The following is a 13,467-nucleotide window of genomic DNA, read 5'->3' on the forward strand; positions in this document are numbered from 1 at the left end:
GACAGTGTTAACTGAAGTTTTCTGTATCCACATTGGTTTCCAATCTGTAATATCAAATATTTCTTTTTCTTGCTTCCTCACCCCCCCCGCCTTTTTTTTTTTTTTTTTTTTTTTTTCTTTTTTACTGGCTAGGACCTCAAGTATGACAGTGAACAGAAGTGGAGAAAGCAGACATATCACATTGGTCCCAACTTGATGGAAAAGCATTCAGTCTTTCACCATTAAGTATGATATTAACTGTGGGGGGGGGGTTGTAGACTCTTTTTATAAGGTTGAGAAAAATGCCCTTCTATTCCTAGTTTGCTGAGAGTTTTTGTCATGAGTGAATATTGAATTTTGTCAAATTTTTTCCTGCATCTGTTGAGATGATCATACGTTTTTTCTCCTTTGTTCTCTTAACATGGTGAAATCATTTGATTCATTGCTTAATGTTAATCCAGCCTAATAGTCCTAGGATAAATCTTAACTTTGTTATGAATTAGCTGGATTCAGTTTGCTAGTATTTTATTAAGGATTTTCACATTTAAGTTCATAAGGAATATAGGACTTTAGTTTTTTTGCTTGTTTGGTTGTTTTTTGTTTTTGTTTTTTCCTTTTAAACTCTTTATTGAGTTTTGGTATCAAGATAATGCTGATCTTACAAGATGAATTGAGAAGTGCTGCCTCTTCCCCTATTTGCTGAAAGGGTTTATGGAAGATATCTATTATTCTTCCCTAAAACTTCTCTAGTTTACCAGTGAATCTTTCTGTGCCTGGGGTTTTCTTTGGTGCAAGGTTTTTCATTACAAATTTAACATCTTTAACATTTATATGACTATTAAGATTTTTTATTTCCTCTTGGGTCTGTTTTGGTAATTTTTCAAGAAATGATTCATTTCGTGTAAATTATCCGGTTTATTGGCGTAATGCTATTCATAATATTTTGTTATCTTTCAAACATCTGTTGGATGTGTAGTGATGCCCCCTTTTTCATTCCTGATCTTAGAATTTGTGGATTCTCTCTTTTTTCCCTTTGATCATTCTGGCTAGAGTCTTCTCAATTATAGTGATTATTTTCTTAAGAACCAGTTTTTGCTTGCCTTACTCTTTCTCCTCCCCCCCCCCCATTTAAGTTTTATTACTCTCTGTTCTTATTATTTACTAATTTCTACTTACTTTGGGTTATATCCACTCGTTTTTATCAGCTTTCTTAAAGTGCTGTTGAGGGGTTAGATCATTGATTTATTCCATTGTGGTTGCAAGACATGCATTGCATGATTTCTGTTCCTTTAAATTTATCAAGACTTATTTTATGATCTAGTATATGTTCTGTCCCTATGAGTGTGTGCACTTGAAGAGAATGAATATTCTATAGTTTTTGAGTGGAGTGTTCTATAAATGGTAATCAGGTCAGGTTGGTTGACAGTGTTGTTCAAGCATTTTGTATCCATACTGATTTTGTATCTAGTTGTCCTGTTAGTTAGTGAGAACAGAGTTTTGAAACCTTCATTAATGTGCTTTTTTTTTTCTCCTTTCAGTTCTTTCAATATTTGATTCATGCTTTTGAAGCTTTGTTTTGGGATGTGTATATCTTTAGGATTGTGATAGCTTGTCAATGATTCAGTTCTCTAAGTTTTGCACAGTGGTTTTCTTTATCCGTAGTAATATTTCATGTCCTAAAGTTTCCTTTGATTTTAATTTAGGCACTCCAGTTTTCTTTTGATTCGTGTTTTCATATTATATCTTTTTCTGCCCTTTTCCTATTAACCTATTTTTGTTATTATGTTTAACTTGCATTTCTTGTAAACAGCTATGCCTTCCTTTATTATCTAGTCCGATAATCTTCTTTTTAAGTGGAATGTTAGATCTTTTACATTTGATGTAATTATAGGTAAAGTTGGGTTTAAATCTTCCATCTCACTGTTTTCTACTTGTGTTACGTGTTTTTGTTATATTTTTCTACTTTCATTTGATTATTTTTATGATCTTATTTTGTCTCCCCAGTTGTCTTATTAGCTATAACTCTTTGTCTTATTTTCTTAGTGCTTACTTAGGCTTTACAGTCAGCATCTTTAATTTATTACACTGTACCTTCAAAGAATATTATACTATTTTACATACAGTGTAAGAATCTTCTAGTACATGTATTTTCTCCCTCCAGTCCTTTGTGTATCACTATTCATTTTACTTCTACATTGGTTATAACCCTACAATACGGTGTTACTATTTTTTCTTTTTTTTTTCACGTTAAAAAATATGGAACATTCATGAATTTGTGGGTCATCCTTGCATGGAGGCCATGCGATCTTCTCTGTATCATTCCATGTGCTGCCAAACCGAGCGCTACTGTTTTTGCTTTTAAAAAGTCTTTTCAGGAAATTAAAAATGAAAAAAGTAGTATTTTATTTTCACCTACAAATTATAATTTCTGGTGTTGTTTATTCCTTTGTGCACATCCAGGTTTCCATCTGGCACCATTTTCTTTCATTTTTCTTATAGTATAGGCACACTGACAGTGAATTCTGCCACCTTTTGTTCATTTAAAATAGTGGGGGGAGGGAAAAACCTCTACCTTACATTTCTGAAAGGTATTTTTGTTGGGTATAAAACTGTATGTTGGCAACTTTGGGTTTTGTTTTTTTTCTCTCAGGACTGACCCACTTTATTTCTGACAGGACGTCTCCAGTGAGTTGTATCTTTCTTCCCCTGTATAGAATGAGTCTTCTTTTCTCTGGCTTTTAAGATTGCTTTTTTATTCTTCTTTCCAGCAGTTTGATCATGTTTATTGGTGTTCTGTGTTTATCATGTTTATAGTTTGTTGAGTTTCTTGGAGTTTTAGCTTTATAACTTTTACCAGATTTGGAAAATTTCACCACTATTTCTTCAAATACACCTGTTGCTCCTCTCTAGGACAGGTATGTTAGATTACCTGATACCATTCCACAGGTTGCTGAGGTTTTAGTAACTTTTTTTTCAGTCTTTTCTTCATGTTTCTGTTCAGACAGTTTCTATGATCTTGTCTTTGAATTTACTAATCTTTTTTTTCTTTTGTAGTGTCTAATCCAGTGTTAAGCCAAGTCTAGGGAATTTTTTCATTTCTGATGTTATATTTCAAGCTCTAGAATTCCATTCTCTTCTTTGTATCTTCCATTTCTCTCCTTAGTGTGTTCTTATTTTTCTTTAAATCCTCAAGCAGACTTATAATAGTTGTTTTAGTTTTTGTCAACAAATCCCATTATCTCTTGTCATTTCTGGTTCTGTTTTTATTAGCTGATCTCTCCCCTGCCCCATATTATCCTGCCTCTTTGCTTTTTTCGCAGAAATTTTTAGTGGTTGGGACATTTTTGTAAAGGATGTTGTCTTTGCCCACAAGTTTGTTTTTTTTTTAATGTTTATTTACTTTTGAGAGAGAGAGGGACAGAGCATGAACAGGGGAGGGGCAGAGAGAGACAGAGACACAGAATCCGAAACAGGATCCAGGCTCTGAGCTGTCAGCACAGAGCCCGACGCAGGGCTCGAACCCCCGGGTTGTGAGATCATGACCTGAGCCGAAGTCAGATGCTTAACCAACTGAGCCACCCAGGCACCCCTGAATAAGTTTAGACGATGATGAGAATGTTTCCAAATATCTGCTACTAAAATGCTGTCACTATAGCATGAGTATCTTTCAAGAAGTGGTTTTTTTGCCACTAAGTGTTAAACCATCGCATCCACTTCAAAGACATAGTTTATGTGTTTGTTTTTTCAGAAATGCCTCTCAGGCAGCAATTACTGATAGCCATTTGCCATCAGCGATCAGGGCAGCTAATTTAGAACTCTTGAATTTTCAAAAGAAAATTGTATAATTCATCTTTAAGCGTAAAACTCTTAAATACTTCACCACTAAACCGACAAAACTTTTTTTGGTTCAACGTCCTGCAGTTTTCTTCTCATGCCCCAGTGGCTCACCTCGGAAGGAACCTCTTCTCTGGTGGGTTTTCCCATCGGGAGTAGAGTTGAATACAGACTTGGTTCAGACATTGTATTTTTAAGAGACCAACGTGCTACCTACTGCACCTCACCAGGAGGGCACTTCAAACATGGTATTTTCAGCTCCAGAATTCAATTTGATTCTTCTTTATATCTTTTATTTCTCTCCTTAACTTTGTTCATATCCTTGAGCACAGGCCTCACTGACGACGTGTCCCTGGTTACTCTCTCCCCTTCGTTGCAGCCTTACCGGCTTCCCTCTGTGCCTTGAATATGCCACATTCATACTCACCTCTGGGCCTTTGCACTACCCTTCCTTCTGCCAAGAAGCTTCAGAGTTTCTCCCTTTTGCCACACAGATCTTAATCTCCACGTCACCTCTTCCAAGAGGCCCTCCCTGTCCGTGTGTCTCCAGGACCCATTCCCCGTTCCCACACCCCGTTTCCTCTCTTACTCCTGCTTGGCAGTACTTGAAAGTATTCTGTTTTGTTTAGTTTTGCTTTTTTTGTCGGTTTCCTTCACTTCAGTAGAATGTCAAGCCTTGGGAGCAAGGATTTTGTCTTTTTGCCACAGTGATTCCCCCCTCCCACCCCCGCCAGCACCTAGAACATTCCTGACGTCATAGAAAGTACGTGGGTGCCGGCAGTCGGACTGAAGTGTTCCTTTGGCCGTGCCTGGCACTTCTCTGCTCCTTGATCTTCCCTTTGCTGCATCTTCCACAAGGACTAATCGCACCACGGTCTCCACGGGTCGAAATTCTGTCTCCTCTTTAAAAAAAAAAAAAAAAAAAAAACAAAAAAGTTTACCTTTGCCAGTTTCTCCATCTGGGAGTGGTCTTCCCCTCATCCGATCTTCCGGGTGGCCCTCCTTGCTTTCCCTTTGTCATTTGTGAACTTGGTTTCTCTCTACTGTGAGACATGGTCCCAGCTGAATCAGCTGAATGCCCTGTCCAGTGCCTCACCTGGGCGGGGCCTGGCGCAGACAGATGAGTAGGAAATACTTGTTAAATTAGTACTCGACGAGACAGTGTAATTTAGGTGACTGGTGGTTCGGGAAGCAGAAATCTTAATTAGAATTGTGCGTGCCTGTTTGCCCAGGTGGCGTCTCTCCTCCCCCTGTCCCCGGGTGGGATGCCGCCGCCCCCTCTCCCCTCTGACTGTGATGCTGGAATTAATGAGGTCCTGTTACAAGTACTTGGGAGAAGGTGCTGAATAAATACAGGTGATGGTATTGTCGTTGTTTGTTGTAGTTATGTTCTGAGTCCGGGGCTGCGTGATGAGCTATGCAATGCCTCCAAGAGCGTTTTAGGAATTAACTGTTGGATGGCTGTAAAACACTTGGCAAGTTTGTCACGTTGGGTGGATGGAACTGACAGTAAAGCGTGCTGAGTTGGAGGAGGCCCGGCAGCCGGGTTGCAGGATTTGCTGTGTTCCTGTTCCTCGCTTGGGTGTGTTCTCTGGCCTCCCCCAGACAATTCCCTAATTGAGCTGCTGAGGTTGGAGGCTTGTGACGTTCAGAATGAGACCCAACAATGCTTGTGTGGGGTTTAATGGCACGGGGAGTCATTAACAAGACAAAAAGCCATGATTTCCCCTAGATTAACATGCAGGTTGGGGTTTGGCATGTCGGGATTCATTGTTTTGGTCTCCAGCCCAAACATGCTAGAGTCATTATATTGTCATGTGGTAATTAGCTGTTCCTTTAATACAAGTAATAAAAATTAAGCCTAAGAGGTACTTTAGCAACGCCTTTTACATAATCCAAAACAATATTCAAATGCTGTAGGCATATAGCCATCCAGCTGTACTGTAGTAAAGTTTGAAGCTTAATGCACGGGGATGTTGGAACATTCGGTTCATTCTTTATTCTGTGACCAGTTTTGCTACTTAGGCATTAACCTTTAATAGTGTTAAATTAAATATACATGCCTAATGAATAATTATGAGATTGCCAGAGTTTTCATTTACAATAGAAGGCTTTGAAAATTCGTCTAAAGGTCTAGTTACCATTCACTTGATAACGTGCATGTTATTTTTATATGTCACTGAGTTCCTCGCTCGATCGAACGAGAGAAGCTATTTTCTATTCGAAGCAGACACAGTGGGTCCTGGCCTTTTAAGAGGAATGGGCTAGAAAAGTTGTCGACAGAAATTTTAGGGAAGGAAAGGGCAGTATACTGGCTTGGCTCTTCAAAAATATAATTTGCGCTGGCTGTCGTGCCACAAAGCCTGCATGCGCGAACGTTAATAGAATGTTGTCCAAGTGCAACAGTGCTCCTTCTTCTCAATCCTTCTCTGACCTCGGGGTCAAGTTCACATTGTAGTTGTATACGAAGGTGGCTGTGGGCAGACTGTTTTCTGCAGGCCGGTGGCCCAGTGTGGGGCCATAGGGAGAAGGGTAAAAAAGGTAGAGGTTGGGGGAGTGTGGGGCGCATAGGAGCGTACCCTGGAAAGATCTTGAAGTGAACAAACACAACCAAAAAACTGCACCTGGAATGTTCTGAGGAATTCAGTCTCTGGTGCTATTGCTACCCCTACTTCGAAGGAACCATTTTCCCCAAAATAGCTTTTGAGACCTAATTTAATGTAAATATTTTAATGCTGATTAAAATAAGAATGAAAAGCCACAAATGAGAAAGTGATGTAGTCATGAACTGTATATACACACAGAATAAATGCCCAGTGGCCAGGGGCGTCACGTGACGGACAGTGTTATGTTAAGCCCCACGCGCAGGCCCACTGTTGTGCTGGACATATCCCAGAGCCTGCCTTTTGTAAACTCTGCATCTCACGGAGTTCCTGGCTCCCGGCGGACTGGCCGACTGAGGCACGGGAGATCTACCCTCGCTTCCAGGAACTGAGGGTGGTCTGAAAAATTAATGACTCTGGTATTTGAAAATTAAGTGAGCTCTTGAATATATACCCTTGCGGATCCACTGGGCTCGGTGTTTAGCATTCCTCAACCAGAGACTAAATCTTCGCAGCCACCTCACAAGTGATGCTGGCGTCCATTCCAGAAATATCTTCAATAATCTCTTCTAAGCCCAGCGGACTTAGATACTTCTCTCTGACGGGGCCGAGAACAGTAGGGCAGAGTGTTCCGCTGGTGCCCAGCAGGTGCCCAGACGTGCCTTTTAGGCAGAAGGAGAAACAAAAGATCCGATCGACGCCAAAAGAACATTTAACGCCTCTCCACTTCGGGCTGAATTAATGATAAAGTCAAAGACCAGGAGTCCGTATTTTCAGTTCCGTGTGTCTGCAATCTCTAATTTTAGGTTAAAATCCAGTTTTTTGTAAGTAAATCCGATGGCAGGTTGTACGTTGAATTGGCCACGGGACCTCACCTAGCCAGCCCAGGTGCTGTCTCGTCCCGTCCCTACCATAATCAGGAGTGCGGTGCTCCCTCCCCCTCCCCCCTGCTGGCTGGCCCGCTGGCCTGGGCAGGCTCACACTGGGCCAGGTCACCAGCTGTGTCTCGGGAAAAGCAGGAGCCAGATCACCACGTGCTGAGCCCTGACTCCCCCTCGGAGCACCCTTCCCTGGTAAAGGAGGACGGCGATGGGGAGCCATCATGCCCTATATAGGGTGGCCTCGGATGAAGCCCTCGTTGATGTCCTCCGCTCCGCCAGGGAACCTTCCTCACTGGGAGGATGGTCACATGGAGTGAACAGACTGGGTTCGAGTTCCTTCTGTCCGCTCACTAGCCGGGAACCCTCGGGCACGTCCCCGCGCTTACCGGCGCTTTGGCCCGCGCATCCTCTTCCCGTGATCGCTGTGAGGCTCAAGTGAGATAATGTCCATCAGGGTATCTCGTGACGGCAAGACGCTCTCGGAGTATCAGGTGTTATTTCCACCTTCGCAAGGGTTATGGGAAACTTGAGGCTTCCGGGACCTCCGCACACACTGTCCATCCTGCAGGCGCGGCTCTGGGTACGGGGTCGACTTCCCGGGGCTCCTCCACTTGCCGTCACCACATGCGTCCCCTTCCTGTCCGTCAGATCAAGGACCGAGAAGTCCTTCCGGTGTCGTACCATGCCGGAGCAGTGGGCAAATCCCAGCCGTTCCCAGGCCGAGTCCATACGCTGCGGCCCCAGGGGGTGGCTCTGTGCACACGTCCTTGGTAGGCCGCAGAGGAGCGACCCCCGCCAGCCAGCCGTGCGGCCCGGGGCTCCGCTGGGGGCTTGGGGGCGGACAGGGGGTGTTGAGGCCACGGGTGCCCTGGCCTCTGGCAAGCGGTGGCAGCCCGTGGGGAGCCGGCGGGGGGGGGGGGGGCCGACTCCCTGGGCACCCCGGTTGGCCTGCCCCGAGCCTCCGTGCGACCGTGAGAGTGGCTCGTCTTGTGTCCAGAGTGGGGGTGACGCGCGTTTTCCCCTCCCGCAGATCCCGTGCCGGCTCTGGACCTCGGGCAGCAACTCCAGCTCAAAGTGCAGCGTCTGCACGACATTGAAACAGAGAACCAGAAGCTGCGGGAAACTCTGGAAGAGTACAACAAGGAATTCGCTGAAGTGAAAAACCAAGGTTGGTGGGGGATGCACTGTGCGCTCCGCTCTGTCTTTTCTTGCTTTTTTCCCTGCTGCTAATTGCCTTCCCCACCCTGTCGCGACGAGCTGAGCTCGAACCGGGCTACACCCCGCGAAGGCCGGGTGGGGCCCCCATCGGCGTCACTGAAGACAGAGAACGATGACGCTTAGCTGTTGGGAGGTGGAACTTTTCCTCAGCGCCATAGCTACGTGTGATTTTCTGGCCCTGTGACAGGACCGGCCGGGATTCTTTAACATTCTTTCTGGATCATCCTGCCATAGGATCCGCCTTTCAAAAGGCCACCGTGTCGCCCGCGGGCGACACCTGCCAGAGAGCCAGCTTGTGATCAAAGGGCCCCGTCCAGGAAGTCGGTTAGCGATGGCTGCCGGGACACGAGGGCTTCAGACGCATCCTTCAAGCCCGCGTGCCTGAGCCCCACCGTCCCCTTGTCGGCGGCGCCTGTTTGTTACGAGTTTAATGAAAGGGAACAGCCCCGTGGCGTGGCCGCCCGGCCGTCAGCCCCGGCAGAGAGGGCAGAGGTTGCCCGGCTTTTCCTGTCAGGGAAGGACAGAGTCCCCCCTGCACCTAAAATCCAGCTGTGTTCAGCTCCTTCTCGAAAATCACAAATCCCAGCTCCTTCTCGAAGCAGATGCGGGAGGAGCTGGGTGCGGGAGGCCGACTGCTTGGGCGACTTGGAGGGCTTCCCCTTAGTGGGTCTAAGACGCCCCGAGGGCTGGACACGGGATTACTCGTTGAAGGGCCTTGAAGTGTCCTTTAGCTCTGAGACCACGAGACAGGCTTCGAGGCGCCGTCCCGAGGCTGCCCCCCTGCCCCCGTGGTGGGGGGACGGAACCAGCCGAGGCCCCGCCTCCATCCGGCTCCACAGGGAGCAGTGAGCCTTTGGGGCGCGTCCACCCAGCTTCGTCCCGCTTGAGAGGGAGGTGTTGGACTGAGTGGGCTGGGATCCAGGTGCGAGAAGGTGCTGCCCCCCCCCCCGGCCCCGCCCCCACACGCAGGTGAGAGAGAAGCTGTAAATGCATACATCCGGGTATGGGCGCCACACTGTCCAAGAGGAGGTGCTTCTTTTTTCCCTCCCGTGACCCCTGACGTCTCATTTTGACGGGCCCGCTCTGTGGGTTTTCTGTAGTTCGATTTCGCTTCGTTGGAGGACGTGCGGGGGGGCCCGGGGCTCTGCGTGGTCCCCTTCCCCCACCACACAGCTCTGTCAGCGCCCCGGTGGCCAGTTGCCCAGCGAGGAACTGTAACTGAGTGTGGGGTGTCCTCCTCCCCAGAGGCCTCATCTGATGGGCTTTTTCTTTTTAAAAAATTTTTTAATGTTTATTTTTGAGAGAGAGACAGAGACAGAGTATGAGCAGGGGAGGGGCAGAGAGAGAGGGAGACACAGAATCCGAACCCGGTTCCAGGCTCCGAGCTGTCGGCACAGAGCCCCACACGGGGCTCGAACTCAACGAACCGTGAGCTCATGACCTGAGCCAAAGTTGGACGCTTAACTGACTGAGCCACCCAGGCACCCCTCTGATGGGTTTTTTTTTTTACATTATTTAAAAAAAAAAAACATTTTTTTTTTTTTTTAGGATTTATTTATCTTTGAGAGACTTTGAGAGAGATGGAGAGACAGAGCGTGAGCAGGGGGGCAGAAAGAGAGGGAGACACAGAATCCAAAACAGGTTCCAGGCTCTGAGCTGTCAGCACAGAGCCCGATGCAGGGCTCGTACTCATGAACTGCGAGATCATGACCAGAGCCGAAGTTGGGTGCTTAACCAACTGAACTACCCAGGTGCCCCTGATGGGCTTTTTTAAATGAAATAACAAGACAAAGACTCCAGAGGCAAACAGACCTGGTTTGAGAGCCTTCGATGCCACTGTGTACCTCTGAGACCTTGAGCAAGTGATCACGTGATCTCACCTCTTGAAAATCCTCCTTTTGCATACTGACCTCTTAGGATTGGGGTAGGCTGACATGGGGTGCTGGGGAGGCGTTTAGCACTTTTCCCAACACTCAGCAGATATTAATGACTCTTACGCACCGTTGTTTTTTTCTAGAAATTCCCACTCCCCCCCGCTTCTTTATTTATCGATATCTTTACCGATTTTCCCAACATCCAAAAAAATGTCAACTTCCTCTCTTTACTTCCCAGTACACAGGGATTTTGATTTGGAAAGGTGGGGTGTACATCACTTGTTTTTATCATCGCCACCGTGGTGTAGACTGAGAAAGTTGCAGGAAAGGCATCTCTCTATCACGTGCTGGAACTCTCCCCGCCATTTAAAGATGAGTCCATTGGCGCCCAGGCGCAGCTGATTAGAGCAGAGCGCTGGGATCCTCTCTCTGCCAGGCTGTTCTTCCTCCTCCTGGGCTCACACGTAGGGGATCCTGCTGGGACACACCCAGGGGGCCATCCTGGACCCAGAGGGGCCCCGGGGGCTCCAGGACAAGCTGGCCCCTGGCTTAGCGTCGGTCGGCCAGCGAGCAGCCCACCCCCGGTGGGGACGGCAAAGAGACCTCCTCTGACGGAGTGGGAGCCTCCAGCTGTGCCGCAGACTCCTCTGGAAGGAGCATAGCTGTGTCACACTGAGAAACCGCTTTGGACGGAGCACGGAGGTCCGCGGGCTGTGTAGATCTTCCCAACCAATTGTGAAAGGCAGATGTGCTAGACGTTCCCACGGCCACAGAGATCATTGACGTAAAAGAACACGCATGTGTTTGCAGAGTTGACCTGTCACGGTGTCCACTTGGGAAGTGTTCATTCCTGCCCAACTTTGGCCCTGTCACTGTGGGTCGACAGTGACGTGTATGTATCACTAGCCATTAGGGTCTCAGAGTGTTTCTTTCAGGCCCCGAATAGCCAGCCCCAAAGGCAGAAAGCCCCCCTCTTTTTCTTTCAGATGCCCTGACGGGGTCACTGGTTTTAATTTCCTCTCTTTCCCTCTAAGGAGAACCCTTTGGGTTCCACTTAATGAAAAGGGCCAATTGCTTCTCTTAACAAAAGAGCCGTTCGCTCTTACCCACTAAGCCACACGGGTGCTGACCGCCCAGCGGTGTGCACCTGCCTCAGCCGGCACGTCCGTGCAGCGCAGGGAGTAAGCGTGGATGTGGGCTCCAACCTGAACGGCCAGGGGCCCCTGTCACTTGGGCAAAGACCTGGCAGCCAGCGCTGCGGCCTGGGCCCCGAGCCTCGTTGTCACAAGCCCTACCTGGGCCTCTCCGGTCAGCCTGCCTGGCCTCCTCCGTTCGTGTGTGCCTCAGCCCTTCCTCGGCCTGGCCTTCTACGAGATGATGTATGCACGGCAGGCGTGGTTGCCCGGGAGCTCCCCTCTCCTTGGAGCTGGGACCACAGTGCCCTGCCCGGGACCGTCTGGCACAGAGGGTGATATGCTGGTACCTGTGGGAGGGAGCAGGTGCAGCGAGCCAGCCGGGGGTCTGAGGCAGGACCCTGCCTTGTCCGTTACATCTGCTCCGGCGTTTCCATTTTGGGTAGTGAAAGCGAGGGCTGTAAACATGCACTCAGGGGGGGCAGGGGGAGGGCTGGACTCTCCAGGGACGGCCCTGCCCCCGGAGGGCCCTTGTGTCCCCAGCACTGAGCACCGCAGGGCTCCTCCGTCGTCCAGCACTGCCACCCGTGCGCCTGGCACTCGCTCTCCCTCAGATGTGGCTCCCCCGGGCCCTGTGCCACCTGCCCCCACCCGCCAGACTCCGGCCCGGGGGAGGGTGCCCTCGTCACCCAGGCTGCAGCTGCGCCCTCCTAGCAGAGATCTGTGCCGCACCCACCTGGCACGTAGTGTTCCATCCCTGCTGAGCCCACGGCCGGGGAGGTCTGTGGACCCGCCTGACTTTGGCTAAAACCGCTTCCTCCAAAACGCACACACAATCATGAACTGTTTTCTTTAGAGAAAGACTTCAACCACACAAAAACATTATTAATCTTCCCTCGGTAGAGGACTAATTTAAAGCTCATCAATAAGATGATATTCTATGTTACCATCGATCCCCCCCCCCCTTTTTTTTTTTAAAGTTGTATTGGAGAAACGATAGCTCTTCTTCTGAGCAAAATCCATTGATCCTCCCAGCCTAAATGTTTAAAGTTCAATTTAACATTTAGGGAGTAAAAGGTCTCCGAAGGGACTCGTAACCATTGATTTTGTGTCAGGGTTGAAGGGCCAAAGTTTACAACACAGCGATCCTAGCAGGTTACAAAAGCCCCGTGTGTGTCACCTCATGGAATTGTGCTCCTGTGTCACCGTCGTTTTTTCCCCTTTCTGCAGAGGTTACGATAAAAGCACTTAAAGAAAAAATCCGAGAATATGAACAGACTCTGAAGAACCAAGCGGAGACTATAGCTCTCGAAAAGGAACAAAAGTTACAAAATGATTTTGCAGAAAAGGAGAGGTGAGTGTCTGTCAGCATCTGCCCGCACTTGACATTTTTTTTACCTCCCAAGTTCACAATGCAAGAAGTATCTGTTTGTTTTTTTTTAAGTTTACTTATTTATTTTGAGAGAAAGAATGAGGGGAGGGACAGAGAGAGAGGGAGAGAGAGAATCCCAGGCAGGCTCCACACCGTCAGCACGGAGCCCGACGTGCGGCTCGAACTCACGAACCGTGAGATCGTGACCTGAGCCGAAATCAAAAGTCAGACGCTCGACTGACAGAGCCACCCAGGCGCCCCCACTTTGCGAGAAGTATTGAAGATGGGCCTGTGAGACCAGCGCAGTTCTGTGGGGCTCTCAGCAGAATTTGGGTTGAAGGATAAAGGCGTCCCTTACTCTATGATCTGTCGGATTACCTTGAGTGACAGTCGTTGGTCTTTCCCAACGGGTGGATGGCGTCAGGTAGTCAAGGGGCCACAGTATGTCCGTTGGGGTCACCTGGGGCCAGGGATTGAGCAGAAAGTGAGATGACAGGGAATGACGGTTCACCCTCTGTGGGAAGCCCTTGGATGCAGGCTCAACTCCTGACACCTTCTGAAAAGAATTTGGAT

General features: G+C 47.9%; 1 protein-coding gene and 1 non-coding gene across 7 annotated transcripts in view; one reads left to right on the forward strand and one right to left on the reverse strand.

Moving 5' to 3' along the window:
* The window catches only part of CUX1 (cut like homeobox 1), a 365,770-nt gene that overhangs the window by 206,776 nt on the left and 145,527 nt on the right, over window positions 1-13,467 (forward strand). For all 6 annotated transcript variants that reach the window (XM_042970907.1, XM_042970910.1, XM_042970909.1 and 3 more), the window contains 2 exons: window positions 8,328-8,465; window positions 12,753-12,876. In XM_042970907.1, coding sequence (XP_042826841.1) covers window positions 8,328-8,465; window positions 12,753-12,876 — 262 coding nt within the window. The remainder of the gene's footprint in view (window positions 1-8,327; window positions 8,466-12,752; window positions 12,877-13,467) is intronic.
* On the reverse strand, window positions 2,229-2,330 carry LOC122234792. The gene has a single exon (XR_006212743.1). It is a non-coding gene; the product is annotated as a U6 spliceosomal RNA (small nuclear RNA).

This window comes from Panthera tigris, chromosome E3 (genome assembly GCF_018350195.1).
Source record: "Panthera tigris isolate Pti1 chromosome E3, P.tigris_Pti1_mat1.1, whole genome shotgun sequence".
NCBI classification, from domain to species: Eukaryota; Metazoa; Chordata; class Mammalia; order Carnivora; family Felidae; genus Panthera; species Panthera tigris.